The following is a 15,884-nucleotide window of genomic DNA, read 5'->3' on the forward strand; positions in this document are numbered from 1 at the left end:
TTTCCAATGAAAAAAATTCAGGGGGCGCTATAAGAGCGCTTTTGCCCCTCCCCCTAATTATATGCAGGCGAATTGTGCATAAGATTGCCTTTCAACAACCCCAATAACGTTTCATACAGCTCTGAGAAAGTATATCGAATCCACAAACCAGTGAGGTTCTGAGAATCACAAGCAATCATGGGAGGGGATTCGTCGTGATTTTTTGAATGAATTTTTGGATCGCCACGGCCCACACCGTTTCTCAAACTTCATAATTTTGATTAACTTTTACTCAGGAGACAGTCTATATGAACACTCCTACCAAGTTGTAAGTAATTGGATGAAATCCCTAGGCGGAGTTCGTTCAAACATGACCCCTCTCAACCAGGCCAAAAAACACCAGTTAATGGCGATTTCATTCTTAAATCTCTTGCTTTCTGTTCATTGTAGCCCCATTGCTCCAAGAGACTTTTTTGTAGGTCTCCTGGCATGTTCTTACAATCGTCTGAGTTTCATAATCTGTGTCCAAAAAACTGTGGCCAGGGCTGTTCGAAAAGAAAATTCAAGTGGGGGTGCATAGAGCCGCTTTTGCCCCGCTCCCCTCATTAATATGGCAGCCGAATTGTGCATAATTATTGACTGTCAACATAAACCCATTATATGTCGTTGTCCAGGACAGCTTGCCAAAATCTGATAGCGCCACACTTTTGCCCGAAAATCAAGCCCAAAAGTCAAAGGAGTTTTGTTTTTTGTGAAAAAATCGACCGCGTTCCACTTTGACGCCCCCCGTCACGTCACGTTCTCTGATAAAAAGTGTTGATTTTGATAACTTTTCATTGTCGAGGCCTTGAGAACACACACGCCAAAGTTTCAAGCACATCGGATAATGAATCATCCCTAGGAGGAGTTCGTTCAAATGGCGACCCGGGGAAATGAGGGACAACACAACAACGAAAAGTCCCAAATTTTGACACAAAAATTGGACAACCGTTACGGTTCCTGTAGCCTGGGACACCAAGAGATTTTTGTTCGCTGGGCATGTTACATACTCCCACAGCGTTTCGTGCAAGTGGGTGCTGAATGCGTGGCGAGAGGGCACTCCAATAATACGCACACCTAGGTGGCGCTGTGGAGGCGTATGCGCGCGTTGATGTGCTGAGGTACCTCCAAAATAGTAATTTACGCCTGACATTGGGGGGTAGCAAATTTCGTGAGTTTTGAGGGGGATATGGGCAGTGGAAAATGCGATTACTCTTAAAAAGTCGTTCAGCGTTCGAAATACAATAGGGCCTCTGCTGTCGTCGGCCCCTTAATAATGAATAAATGATCTTTGTTGTACTGCAGTTCTGTGACCTTGGTCATTTTCTTGGGAGTGGGGAAAGGATGGGAGCGTCCTTTTCTTGTTATGTTTGGTTTCCCCTAGGGCTGGACGTAACAAAAAAATGTTGTCTCCAGCCCTGCAGACAGATTATCTGTCTTGCACGTATTTGTTTTTGACATCTTGATGCCGTGAAGCTGCACTCACTCATTCAAAGCCATTTATTCATTGTAAAGTTACATTGTGGGGACGCATGAACAGGAATTCATATTTTAAAGTTTACTTTGAACTTGATTAGCAGGAACTTCACGGGGTTTGCCATGAAGTTTAAATGTTACATTTACTATCATCCACACTGACCGTGATCAGGTGAACAGTGTCACTTGGACGGTCTGTTCTCACACTACGTAATTTGGCTCCTGGTCGGGAGGCATTACGAACGCTTTACGACACACGTACACACCACCCACAATATCACTGATCCTTGTGGAAACTGGATCAATTTTATGGGAAAGAAACTGTTTTCTGTTTTTTTCCCTCTGATTGTTCCTCCGGGCTGCTCGCAATCAACTCTGTGTTGTTGACTTGTTCAATGTTGGCTGTTTAGCCCCAAAGATTTTGTCGGACTTGTCGGCAGTTTAAATCAATTTCATACCAAATACATATGTCCAAGTGTCCAAGATTACCAAAGTGGGATTTACACTCTTATACCAACGGGGGTGACAATCACAAACAATACCAATTTCTACATAACACGCCCCAATGCAAGAACACAAAATATGGGCACTCGAGCAATTAGACCAACATTAGCAGTCGTTACAGCTTTAAAAAGGCCTTCTGAAGTCAGTATCAGTGTACACAGTGATTATTAATGATTCTTAGCGTTGCGTGAGCGTGTGAGCGTGTGTTGGTGTGTGTTGTCACCACCCACCAGCCTGGATGATTGCGTTGGCACATTCATTGAGGGGAACAAAGCCACAAATAAATGGGCACGCCTTTGACATCCCACTTCTGTCATTCCTTTGTTCATTAATTTTTTGTTGGCGGGATTAGCTTGCATGGCCACACTGTGGGGACAGGGATTGGGAGACTTGCAAGGGTTGGATTGAAAACAAAGTGACAGGCAGCCCTTAAAAGTTTAAGATACAACTGCCTCCTAGATGGTGTCCATGTCCTGGACATTGGACAATCAGACCTTCAGACTCCCAAACGTCAAAACAAAGTTACCAATAATAATTTGGTTTGAAATAGTATTTATTGTGCATTATCCGGAGTAAGTAAACTGTAGAAGTTGTTTTAAGCTGACCCATGGGACTCTCTTCTTCCCTGGATAAACCTAAAAACTTAAATTTAAATGCTTTCATGTTGCAGGATTCACACAGTTCCCATCTTCCAATCACAAAAAGCCTTTTTATACACACGTTTTCCACATATTAATTGGACTCCTCCAAGACCTGTGATGTGTAGAATTTGGCTAATGTTAATGTTCTTTTGTCTTTGTTCCCAATTTTACAATGGATGTTATGTAGCTCCTTACACAAGGGAGAAAAACATTGGCAATCTGGAAAAACGACTATGCTAATAATATTATTAATTACATAAAATAAAAACAAAAATCATTTTTATTGTATGATTTGATCCCATTCTTTGTAACGCACAATGTCATTTTAACAAAATCAATGTCAAATTTAAGTGGAAAACAAGATAAATACATGCACTAAAGTGACCTCTAGAAGAGCGAGGAGAGAGAAACACGGAAAGATAAAGTAGATTCATGAGAGTGTCTTCCATGGAGAGGAGTGAGATTTCTTCATTATTTTATCCTCTACCACCCTCTAAAGGCAGGTCCAGCACGAGATATTACAGAAATTGTCAGAGACCTAGAAACGTCCAACGTAGTTTGAAACATGAAGAGACTCAAGGCACAATAACTGTAAAAAGGGGATTTAAAATCAGGAATCAGAGAAACCAGGTTTTCACATTGCACTGGAATTGCAATTTTGGTGTGTGGTGGCAAGTTTCAAACTTTCCAGAATTTAAAGACAGGTGGAAAAAAATCCACAGCACGAGAAGATGTAACATACAGCACTGTTTTTTTTTTTTGTTTTTTTTTTTCTTATTTGGATCTCATATCACGCACTTTACCACAATTACTTGTTGCTTGAATATTAAACACTGATTTCATCTCATTTTTTTTTAATATCGAACAGAAACATTTCAATTCATAGCACAAAAAGCAAAACAAATGAAGGGTGTTTACGGAGAAATATAATTTCCCCACTTTAAATGTCCTCAGATTTTAGTTTTCTGCAGTCTAGCAGGAAGGTGATTCTGTCCATTACCAAGATTTCATGAAGAAATCATACCCATTCCTCTATATGATGGGCCGTTTGGGCATAGGCTTTTATTTGTAATGGCTTTTCTAGCAGCTTACACTTGTATACCATGTATATGTTTATTTTCTTTTAATATTGGCAAATGTCAGCGTAGAAACCAAAAGAGTAGTTGAGTAGTTCTTCCAATTAAAAAGCCACTTTTTAAACCCAAATATCACATTAATTTCTAGAAATAGGGATGGGCGATATGATGACTAAAAATATCCCGATTAATTTCTGTGTTATTTATCACCGGTGGTAACGATAAAAAACGCACGATAATAAACACCAATTTGCCATAATCTTTTGGACTATAAATATCACCCAAAATAATAAAGGCTAGGGGAAGCTGGTGGTGGCGTTTTTTGCTACTACCTGCTGAATTGTAACCGCTGTGAAAACAAGGATTAATTTTTTATTTTGCGATTAATGACAGCTTTCATCAAGGCTTTTTCTCTTGTTCTCTCACTCGCTTCTGTCTAATCATTGGACACAAATCATAAATTCAACTTCGCAACTCGTTCATTATTATTTTTGCCAGCATATATTGTGAGTCGGACTTCAGGATTTTTACAGCAAAAAAAAGCTGGTCAATAAAAAAACCAAAGTGAGAACACACCACGGCAGATTATCAGACGTTTAGTCCGTGAATCCACCTGGATGTCTTCGGCTCGAGCGACACTGTCAGGCTGTCTGTGAGGTTTGACCGAATTGAAAGGTCCTTTAGTGCACTGCGTCGGCTGCACTCCTGGCTGTGTCAAACAATGGGTCAGAAAACACTTCACAGTCTTGCAGTCAGTCAATGAAAAAGCGGAGCTTCAGCATCTGAGTCACAACAAAGTGATAGACCGATTTGCCACCTTAAAAACAGACGACATCTCTGATGCTTCCACCAGCAAGTAACTTGCAATTGTAGCCATATTTTTTTTTAAGCTGTAAACATACTGCTACTGTGAAAACTTTGTGTTGTTGTACTGTATTTAAAAAATACTAATAAAATATAATAATAAATAACTACTAATACTAATGAATCATTTCTCAGTCTTTACTAGCTGTTTGCAAATGTTGTGCTCACGCGCTACGTTTGCTTACATCCTGTGCATCTCCTAGCTAAGCCCCCCCCGTCCTTAAAACCTAGTGACGCCTCTGTTCTTCCCACTTGACAGCACCGGCTTGTTCATGGCTCGTTAGTGTAGTGCCCGTCAACGGGAGTTTGAATTGGCGACAGACAAAACATTTATTTTGCGAGCAAAAATGTGTTTGGGCGGGTGGATAAAAATTGTACTGGTTTCGGATCCTGGACATATCCTGTAGTCTGTGAATTTCCACTTTTCATTTCTAACCAGCCTGTTCAGTTTTTGCCGTACACGCCCGGTGTCTCCTCCCTGTCTCCCGCACGCGCGCTCTCGCTTCACATATACCGGTAAAAATAAATGTGATGGTATGAAACATTACAAGTACATATCGAACTTACCGAGAAGTATAACGTGCAATATACAGTGGCTTTACACAAATAACAATAAGTAAACTAGAACATTTCTAAAGAAATTTTGAGTGTGCCACACACTATTGACACTGCTCAGCAAATTCATACGTTTTAATGGGTTAGGGTTAGGGTTAGCATGGGTGAGCATGTGAAAGCAGCGTTGTCTCAGGCTCCCGCAGCGATAACTCTTAAAACTCCCCTTTCCTCAAAACCCCAACTGACTGAAGGTGGAAGAACTAACATTAGAACCCTGAATAACAGGGAGAAATGTCGAAAGCAACAAGAACGTCAAAAAAGTCTGAAGCAGACGCCTCTCTGACGGGCACCAACCTCGCTAGCTAGTATAGCTAGCATGCTAGAAGACGCACGCAGCTAGCATGGTAGTCGACTACAAAACAACATTCGCTGCTCTGGAACTGAGACTCGATAAAATTCAGTCAACGATAACGGCATGGTCAGCGACTGGACTCACTAGATCCCACACTGAGCTGCAAGTCAACGGATTCAAGCACTGGAGGAGAGGTGGTGTAGCATTAGAAAATAGCATCACCAAGCTAACAGTGAGGGCTATTGATTCGAGAGCCGCAGCCGCAGAAACAACATCAGGATAATCAGCATCCTAAAATCGGTCGAGGGACCCAGGCCCATGAGCTTCTTTGCCAAACTCCTGGCTGAAGTTTAGGTGACCAGATTCCTCAGTCCCCTCCCGAATTGGACCGAGCGCACAGAGCGCTCACCGCAAAACACAACCCGGCTCACGGTCCCAGATAGGTAATACTTCGCCTTCATCGCTATCAGACCAAGGAGCTGATTATTCGGGAGGCTCGTAAGAGACAAGGAGAAACTTCAGTACCAGGGGTCACTAGTCCAGATCTTTGAGGACTACACGCCAGAAGTCGCCGAGGAACGAACTAAGTACCGAGCATTGTGGCCGAGCTCTACAACCTCGCTCTTCGGCCAGCGCTTCTCTTCCGTCCTGCTGTACAGATTTCTCTGGAGAGCGGAGCGGAAGAAGAGATTTTCATCTCCCGAGGAAGCCCACCACCTTTGCGGCCAAATATCAACAGACCCGAGGCCCGATTCGCCTAACAGTTATTTCACCTGCGGCTAACGTAAGTCATGCTAACCTAGCTCCCTCACAGAGGAGCTGATTTCTTGTTAGGTCTCGCCAACGGGATTCAGACATTGGAGGCTGATCCTCTCTTGCTGGCAATACCAACTTTTGTAAGCATGTTTCTGAATCGATAACTTTTTTCTGTGAAAACTAATAAAAATTATGTAACCTCCCCGTCCATACTATGGGACACTCTCAAAGCTTACATACGGGTAAAATTATTTGTTTACATCTCATGCAAACAAGTTGATCTCAACAGAAAGAGCTGGAGGTTAGCCATCGCAGATCTAGATAATAAATTCTCGTCCGCAAATACACCAGAGTTTATAAATAAAGAATAAGACTCCAAACAGAAACTTGATCTCCTCCTCACTTCTAAAGCTGACCAGCTTCTCCTTCATTCGGGGTTGGTGGTACGGCATGGCGACAAAGCTGGACGTCTCTTGGCTCATCAGCTGAAGGCAAAAACGGCATCGAATCAAATTACTCTGATAACAGATGATCAGGCCTAATAACCTCTGCCCCGGACAAATAAATACACCTTTAGGTCGGATGCACCGAAAATTCGGCCACCGAAATTTTCGGCCAAAAATGGCCCAAAAGTGCATTTCGGCTTTCGGTGAAGTGGCCGAATAGTAAGGTCGAATAATGGCGTGACACCAATGATGCATGAAACAACGTGCGCGGTGATCTGGCCAGGGTTGCTGATCTTTTCTCATTCACACACAATAAAACCCACGGCAGGATATAGGAAAAACACAGGCAAGAAATACATCATACACTGCCCTTTAGCGGAGCTATATACTTCTCTCTAAACCAGTGTCCCCAACCCCCGGGCCGCGGACCGGTACCGGTCCGTGGATCAATCGTACCGGGCCGCACAAGAATTAATTAGTTATTTCTGTTTTATTAATACGGTCATTTCGAAATAAAAAACGTTTCAAATAAAAGACCGCTCGACTTAGACTGGGACTATAATAAAGGGGACTATACTACTTCATCCAAAGTTGGTAGGAGAAGAAGAAAATATTACTTAATACTTAATATTTTCTTCTTCTCCTACCAACTGTAGATAGAGTAGTAAGTAGTAAAATATTACTTAATACTTAATATTTTCTTCTTCTCCTACCAACTGTAGATAGAGTAGTAAGTCCCCCTCTATTATAGTCCCAGTCTAAGTCGAGCGGTCTTTTATTTTGAAACGTTTTTTTATTTCGAAATGACGTATCCCCCCCCCCCCCCCCCCCCGGTTCGGTCCGCATTAAAATTGTCAAGCGTTGACCGGTCCGCAGTTAGGAAAAGGTTGGGAACCACTGCTCTAAACTACGATGTCTCACACATGCGAGGTGCATTCAATGACCGTCGGAATGACTATGATGCGTTCCTGAACGTGGGAAAAATGGAAATTCATCGGAAATATAATAAAACTAAATAGTATTTCTTTCAAGAACAAATTAACAGTGATTAAAACAACATGGGCTTTTTAACAGTATAAATGAAATAATAATTATACTAACTGGAAATTCTACTGGAATATTTAAGGATATTAAATAAACATTTACGTTCTTTGAAAAAACATGTCTACAAATTTATTCTAGGCTATTTATGCAATAGTAAAAAAAAAAATAACTAAATGATTCATTAGTATTAGTAGTTTAACAACCACATTTCATATTCGGTTTCGGTATTCGGCCAAGCATTTAACCATTTAATTTAACCATTTTCTTCTGTTTTGGTTTCGGATGAAAATTTTCATTTCGGTGCATCCCTACCTTTAGGTCATTCTTCTAACTCTCTGCCTCAGAGTCCCTCACAAACGAAAACCAACTGACCAACTTTTTTGGAAAATTGGACTTACCTAAGGTCTCACCCCAGGACAATCTAAGAATAGAAGCCGCCTTTATTGTCTCAGAAATTAAAGAAGCGATACAGTTAATAAATAGTGGTAAATCCCCAGGCCCTGATGGATACCCGGTCGAGTTCTATAAAAAAATTCAGATCAGTTAGCTCCGTTAATACTCAACATGTTCAATTACTCATTTAGACAGGGCATGCTGCGACCCACACTCATGCAAGTGTCCATCTCTCTAATCTTTAAGAAGGGTAAGGACCCACAAGATGTTAAAATACTTGCAAAACTACTAGCTCGGTGATTGGAGACTGTCATGCCCCTGATTATTTCAGAGGACCAGACAGGATTTATAAATTCAATACTAACTTCATTTCATTGGGTCAGATTACTCTACTCCTCCCCCTGCGCTTCAGTGTGTACAAATAACCAACGCCCGGCTCCATTCCCACTCTTTCGGGGAACACAACAGGGGTGCCCACTATCTCCATTTTTATTTGCGCTAGCAATCGAACCATTATCAATCAGCGGCTCTAAAAGTGGAGGAGGGACTTGGGGGGGCATTGAAAGATGGGGCATAAAACACCAGGGGCCTCATGTACAAAGCATGCGTACGCACAAAAAAGGGGCGTACGTCCTTTTCCACGCTCACGTTCAAATGTATCAAACGTGAAACAATCGTAGAAATGTGCGTGCCCCACGCCAATTTCATAGCTGTCGTACGCACGTTTCTACAGCTATTGTTCCTTTGGCGACACTTAGAGGTGAGGGAAACTGTTAATAATGTGAAAACAAGTAGTCATCAGAGTGATGTGCACATCAGAGACACACTTATGAACTATTAACACACGCAGGTGTTTGCAATTATATAAGTGGATATAAAAGCATGCGCAATGTGATTAAGAAAATGATATTAACAAAGACAGCGTTAGCGTTGTTAGAGGACCTTGCAACGGACCGCCGTGAGCGATTTAAGGAACGCAAGGATTTACTTGCAAACCATGATAATTGGCTCATAAGCCGATTTCGGTTACCAAGGCCAGTGTTACTGGAGTTACTGCAGAGCTGCGGCCGGCCCGAGAGCGCAACGGGGGCCGGCGGGCCGGCTGCCTGACTGCGCTGGGGTTCCCGGCAACAGGGGCATTCCAGCGGGAGCTGGCCGATCGGTCAGGAGTGTGCCAGTTAACCCTGAGCCGAGCCATGCCAGCTGTGTGGGACGGAATCATCCGAATGTCTTCCTGGTACATCAGATTCCCATACAGTGCTGTTGAACAGGCCGACATTAAAGCACAGTTTGCAGCGAGAGCCGGTTTCCCTAATGTAATCGGAGCTATTGACTGCACACACATTGCTATAAAAGCGCCATCACAGGATGATTTTTTTTATGTTAGTAGGAAACATTTTCATTCCATCAATGTTCAAATCATATGTGATGCGCGAATGCAGCTAACTAACATCGTGGCAAGGTGGCCTGGTTCAACGCACGACTCATTCATTATGACTAACAGCATTGCTGAGAACAGGCTGGAGACTGGCACGGTGCGCGATGGGTGGCTTCTATTCGTTTAATTGTCCCGTATGTAACGCTGGATTACATACGAAACAATTAAACGAATAAACTCTTTACTTACCCAGAAGCCGTGCCAGTGTGCCAGTGCATATTTGGGCATGTGCGCATTCAAATATCATGTTTTTGGTTTTCTTTATTTTCTGCTGGTGAAATTAGAGCTGCAGAGCTTTCTAACAAGCCCCTGATTGTCTCCCTGTGTTCAGTATTCTTGTCAGTAAAAGCGGGCGTAAAATGTCAGCCGCAGCGCCACACCTGTCCACACCTGTGTGTGCGCTGCTCGCATCCCACGGCATTTACAGCCTCACACACACGCTCCCACTCACGTCTTTTTTTTTGGTCATATTTATCCCTGTTGACAGGGAACCAAACAGAATCTCCACTTCATTCACTAGAATCTTTAGCTTAGACTCTGTGAAATTCATTTTCTTTCCTTTGTTCATCGCGTTATCTGATCGGACAAAGAGGTGAATCTCAGGTCCGGAGCCTATTTAAATAGATTTGCATATGTAAATGGGGGCGTGGACAGGGAGGAGTTGCACGTGCGCTCAATTCCACGTTGATTGGCATGTACAAAAGAAACGTGCTTGGATCCATGCGAACGCACACTTTGATACATCTGAATATTTTTGTGCGTACGACAGTTTCTGGGTTCTGGCGTACGCCAAGTTTTAGTAGGAAATCCACGCAAGTATTTGTACATGAGGCCCCAGGTCTCGTTATATGCGGATGATCTGCTTCTCTATGTAAGTGATCCTTTGTCAAGCATCCCATGCATCCTGACATTATTAAATTCTTTTGGTCATCTATCTGGATACAAGCTAAACATCTCTAAAAGCAAATATTTACTAATCAACCAATTGGCCACAGACATACTGCCATTGACTATACCTTTTAAGATAGCCAACACAGGATTTAAATATCTTGGCATTACAATTACACGATCTTTGCGCACAATGCGAGAGCAAAATCTTACTTCATTAACATTCGTTAAGTCCAATTTACAAAGATGGAATTTCCTGCCATTGTCCCCAGCTGGTAGGATACAAATTATAAAAATGAATGTGTTACCATGATACTTGTATGTTTTTCAATGTCTGCCTGTTTTTCTTCCCAAATCCTTTTTCACAGCTATAAATAAAATCATTTTATCATTCATCTCGGCTGATAAACAGCCAAGGGCATGTCGTGCGCTGCTTTGTAGGGACAGATCAGCTGGGGGACTAGGTCTACCCAGTTTAATCAGCTATTATTGGGCAGCCAACGTACATAAGATAATGTCTTGGTTTACTTCCCCTGAATCAGCCTCCTGACATGCAGTAACATGCAGTACCTTGCCCCTCTCCCCGTCAAGTTTACCTCTAATCCGGTTATTGTGGGAACACTAAAAATTTGGACACAAATAAGACGCCACTTCGGGTGGCTCACCCTTCCTCTAGCAACTCCCATTTCTAATAATCACCTGTTCATTCCAGCAAAGATCGACCCACGATTCTCCACCTTAGAAAACAAAGAACTATGTAGTTTGGGAGACTTGTACATTGATGGTATTTTTGCGAGTTTCAGCCAATTAATCTCCAACTTTAATCTGCACAAATCAGTCTTTTTTCGGTACTTCCAGCAGCAGGGCTTTATAAAAACACACACTACGTCATTCCCACAGATACCAGCACCCAGCGGGATTGACCGCAGTGAAAAAAAAAATCCAGTGAAAGTTGTGGTGCTTTCTACATTTTTGTTGCGGGAGGAAGTGAAAGTTGCGATAAGTTTCGATTCGACAGTCGCGCCGGGGCGAGGGGACCCCATCCCTGGGGGCGAGCCTCGGAATGGGTGCAGCGAGCACTAAGTCCACGGCCCAGGGAAGCGGCGAGGTCCTGGCGGGAGGGCGCTGAGGGCCTTTCCAAGCCGACCCGGAGCCGGTTGCGGCGCACCGCCGCAGAGCAAATGCGCCCGGTGGGGGCCAGCCAGTGCCAGGGAGAGGTCCCACGAGGGGATGTGTGTGTTTTATCATTCCAGCCTGTCTGCTAATGCAGATAAAATGGTGCTTGGAGATCTTCCAGACTCCCTCTTTAATTATGAACACAAAGATACTTTTGACATTGACTTGACAATTGACAATTATCCAGAATTATCCTATATAAGACTGTGTTAACCCTCATATTTCAGGTTATTGGTAGACTTGTACCCATGTGTACAGGCTCAAGTTCAGGTTTTTCTCCATCATTTAGTTTCCACAACTGATATTACACTTAATACTACCTACTTAATAGTGCATAGTCTTAAGTAAATCTATGTGTGTTAAAATAGTTTGTTTTCCCTGGTTATTTTTATTACCAAAATAAGAAGTATTGATATTTAAATGCACCGTCAGATTCACTTTTCTTAACTCTACCGATAAACTAAACAATATATAGTGCACTACACAGAGTTCCTGTATCATGTTTTTCTGAATGCAATTTTTTATTTATTTACAACAAGTGAAATGAACAATAAAAAAAACAAACACCACATCTCTACACAAAGTTTTCACAGAGGGAAATTTCAGTTCACTTCGTTGTCTCCAGACGGGAAACAGCAGCAGTTTTTTTGCAGCCAATTCACAAAACATCTGAATTTGCTCTTGTTTGTCTTTTTGACTGCTGTAAAAGTAGAAACCACAACAGAGTCTGATTCTGTATGTCTCTCAGTTTCACCCAGGCTTCTGTTGAAGACATTCTGGATTACAATATGGGCAGAAGGTTTAGCTGGAGCTGGTAGGGTAGTAATGACAGCAGAGATCATTTCTTTGATCTCCTCCTGCAGACCAGGCTCCTCATCTTCAGTAGAGCTGGTACTGGCCTCTGCATCATCATCAACAAAGGTATAGTCTGGTTCTGGACTGGGTTCTTGCTGTTTCTGGGTTTCATCTAAGCTTCTGGTTAAGATACTCTGAACAGCAGTTTGTGCGTGAGGTTGAGCACTGGTTGTGAGGTTATCCTCCACTGCAGAGTTAACAGGAGGTTCATCAGGGGGGATCAGGGGATGTGGTAGAGTAGGAACCACAGCCGAATCTGGTTCTGGACTGGCAGTGTGGGCAGGAAGTTCATCAGTGGTGGTCAGAGTACATGGTAGAGTAGGAACCACAGCTGAGTCTGGTTCTGGACTGGCAGTGTGGGCAGAAGGTTCATCAGTGGTGGTCAGAGGACGTGGTGGAGTGGAAACCCCAACAGAGTCTGGTTCTGGTTCAGTTTCATCCAGGCTTCTGTCAAAGTCATTCTGGATGGCAGTTTGTGCAGGAGGTTCATCAGTGGGGGTCTGAACAGCTTGTGGAATCTGAGGCTGAAACAGCGCACATATCTCTCTCACTGCAACATCAGTGATGGTGTTCAGCACCTCTGCTGCAAAGCTGTTGAGCCTCTTTACCAGGACATCTTGAGGGTAACCCTGTCTTACCTTTTCCTGGATAGACAGATCCATGTTGTCTCTGATGGAGGAGGAGAAAGTGGCCTGAAGGTGCACGGAGGACAGAGCCTTAGATACCTGGTCCTGAACTGCTTTTGTGACCCCAACAGCCATTTGACTCAGCTGCTGGGAGGGCATGTTGAAGGAGGTGTTTGGAGGGGGCAACCAGAAGCCCTGCAGGACTTTTGGAAGCACTTTTAACACCACTTCCATTGGGCAGAGCACTTTTGACTTGGGGCCTTTCTGCTGCTGTTCGTTCAGGATCCCGGCATACTTCAGGGCCTGGCTGATGATCTTAGGATGTCTGCAGGTTACAGTCATTCAAAGTTAGTTTTAAAAACACTTCAAAGCAACACAGAGACATCACAACCACTAAACTTCAACTGATCATTAATGCATGTCAAATATGACTCACTGAAAATGAGGAGGGACGGCATCTGGAGAGATGAGCAGCCTTCTGGCTTCATACTCAGTGTCTCTCATCTTCATGCTGTTGTTCACATCCCACACCTCAAACAAGGAATGACAGATCATGAGCAGATTTGAGATATTTACACAATAAATCAGGTAACAGGTGATTCCAAACTACTGTAGAGTCTTTTCAGGATTGTGGTCTTACCAGCTGAAGAAGAGGCCTGACGTCAGCATCATAGCCATTCAGTTCAAACTCCCAGAGCCTTCAAACATCAGCACTGTTCCCCTCTTCCTCGTTACAGTTGCTCATTTGTTTGTTATTCAGAGGTTTAGATAGATAGATAGTATTCAAACAGAGAAGATCTTCCAGACACAAGTGAACAGTGTGTGTTCAGGTTGAAGAGTGAGTGAAGTCTGAAGAGAGACTCTCACCACACTGTTGTGTTATAGAAGGAATCCATTCTAGAATGCTTCTTCTAGAATGGCTCCAAAGTTCTGTTCACGGCACAGATTTGGGTCAAAGGTCATCTGATTGACCAGGGAGGTCCAGGGGACATTATGGAGAATATAAATACTGTTTTTCAGATGTAAATGTCTGGATATGTGTGATGATGACCAGATAGATCAAAAATCATCATATTAAGTCCACAACCTTCTTATTTATGCAGTGAGAATGAGCACCAGATCTGTCCAAGACCATGGTGTATGTGTGTCTATTAAGTCTGTGGCTGATTTTCAATTTAATAAACAACACAATGACATCGCTGACTAATATGATTAAAAAAATATCATTATTACCATTACAAGTTTTTTTCCCACCCAGAGCAATACTTCACATTAAAACTCCTGTAATAAATTCATTTTGAATTTTTTACAAAATACATTTCAGCAACATTATTAAGTTTTTAAATCATGCCATAGACTGTATGGGATTAAAATACACATTTAGAGTTAAAATCATCTAATCATCAGCTAAGTGGCTGGATAACACTGCAAACTACTGAAAATCATTGTAAAAAGTGACCAAGATTAAAAAAAAATGAATTCTGTTTGTCAGTAATCAGACGATGAACATGTCGATGACCCTGGTGTCAATTTCTTGTTTCCTCTGAAATGTGTAGAATCTGGTATATTGGGGTGTGATGAAACTAGATCACCAGATCATGGCTCGTATATGATACGTTTATATTTATTTAGACATAGACGTACTGACTTAATTACGAAAAAGTAAACGATCACTCTGTTAGTCTTATTATTTGTCTATTGGTTGTTGTTTCTTTTCCATTTCTGGTTGATTTTTGTCACCAAAATAAAAAGACTGACTCAGGACCCCACACTGTCATGTGTCTAAAGTTTTTATTTATTTATTTATTTCCGTTCTTTATTCAGGGAAATCTTGACTGAGCAAATTGCTCTTTTACAGCAATGCCCTGATCACAACAAAACACAAACAATATACAATAAATAGCCCAAACGGTTGACAGTTAACAGTTAAAACAAGATCAAGTTAAAACAGGTAAAACCAGTTAAAACAAGTTTAAACAAGATCAAAAACACAGTTTAAAACAGTTTAAAGCAAGATCAGTTAAAGCAAGAACACTGTATATTTCCCATACCATGTATTAAAACTTTAAAACGGTTTACGGACACAAGTTTGTCTAGTTTCAGTGTCTCTTGCAGATGGTTCCATTTAGTGGGTGCATAAAACTGAAAAGCTAATTTGCCAGCATCTGATCTTATTTGGGGTGTTTCTAGTGTCATAAAACCTTGTGACCCTGTGCTATATGTGCAGTGTCTAAAATGTAAAAGAGAAGTGAGGTATGATGGTAATTTGCCTTGTAGTGCTCTGTAAATGAAAAGGAGGCAATGTCTTTCCCTCCTCTCATGGAGAGAGGACCATCCTACACTCTCATATAGTTTACAGTGATGTGTTCTAAAAAGGTCACCAGTAATAAAACGTATAGCACTATGGTAAACTGTGTCAAGAACTTTCAGAGTGGATGGAGATGCATGCATGTAAATGATATCTCCATAATCTAAAATTGATAAAATGGTTGTTTCAACAATGGACTTTCTGCTCTTAAAAGAAAGGCAAGACCTGATTCTATATAAGGCACCCAGCTTAATTTTTACCTTCTTTGCGAGCTCAATCACATGTGTTTTAAAAGAAAGCTTATTGTTATGGGGTGCCGTTTGTAAAGCGTCTCGCTCTGAAAATAACAGCAACATTTTGTCACATTTAGCTAAAAACAATGTTTAAAAAACTGGTTTGAATTTTTGAGAGTCACTTTTTTGCACATTTAGAACAATATTTGTGAACTTAGAGATATTTTAAATATTT

The 15,884-nt window shown here is 41.9% G+C and overlaps 1 protein-coding gene across 2 annotated transcripts; it reads right to left on the bottom strand.

The window, feature by feature from the left end:
- Positions 1–12,152: 12,152 nt before the first annotated feature.
- On the bottom strand, positions 12,153–13,950 carry LOC113747097 (arginine-glutamic acid dipeptide repeats protein-like). 2 transcript variants are annotated; one of them, XM_027285396.1, is made up of 4 exons: positions 13,749–13,950; positions 13,545–13,639; positions 13,121–13,433; positions 12,154–13,006 (listed from the first exon to the last, which is right to left on the bottom strand). In XM_027285396.1, the coding sequence occupies exons 2-4, from the start codon at positions 13,616–13,618 to the stop codon at positions 12,230–12,232; spliced, it is 1,164 nt and encodes a 387-aa protein (XP_027141197.1). In that variant the 5' UTR covers positions 13,619–13,639; positions 13,749–13,950; the 3' UTR covers positions 12,154–12,229. The 2 variants fall into 2 exon arrangements, with proteins under 2 accessions (XP_027141196.1, XP_027141197.1); XM_027285395.1 differs by having other exon boundaries at positions 12,153–13,433.
- Between the last annotated feature and the right edge of the window lie 1,934 nt (positions 13,951–15,884).

This window comes from Larimichthys crocea, chromosome XII, assembly GCF_000972845.2.
Source record: "Larimichthys crocea isolate SSNF chromosome XII, L_crocea_2.0, whole genome shotgun sequence".
Lineage (NCBI taxonomy): Eukaryota > Metazoa > Chordata > Actinopteri > Sciaenidae > Larimichthys > Larimichthys crocea.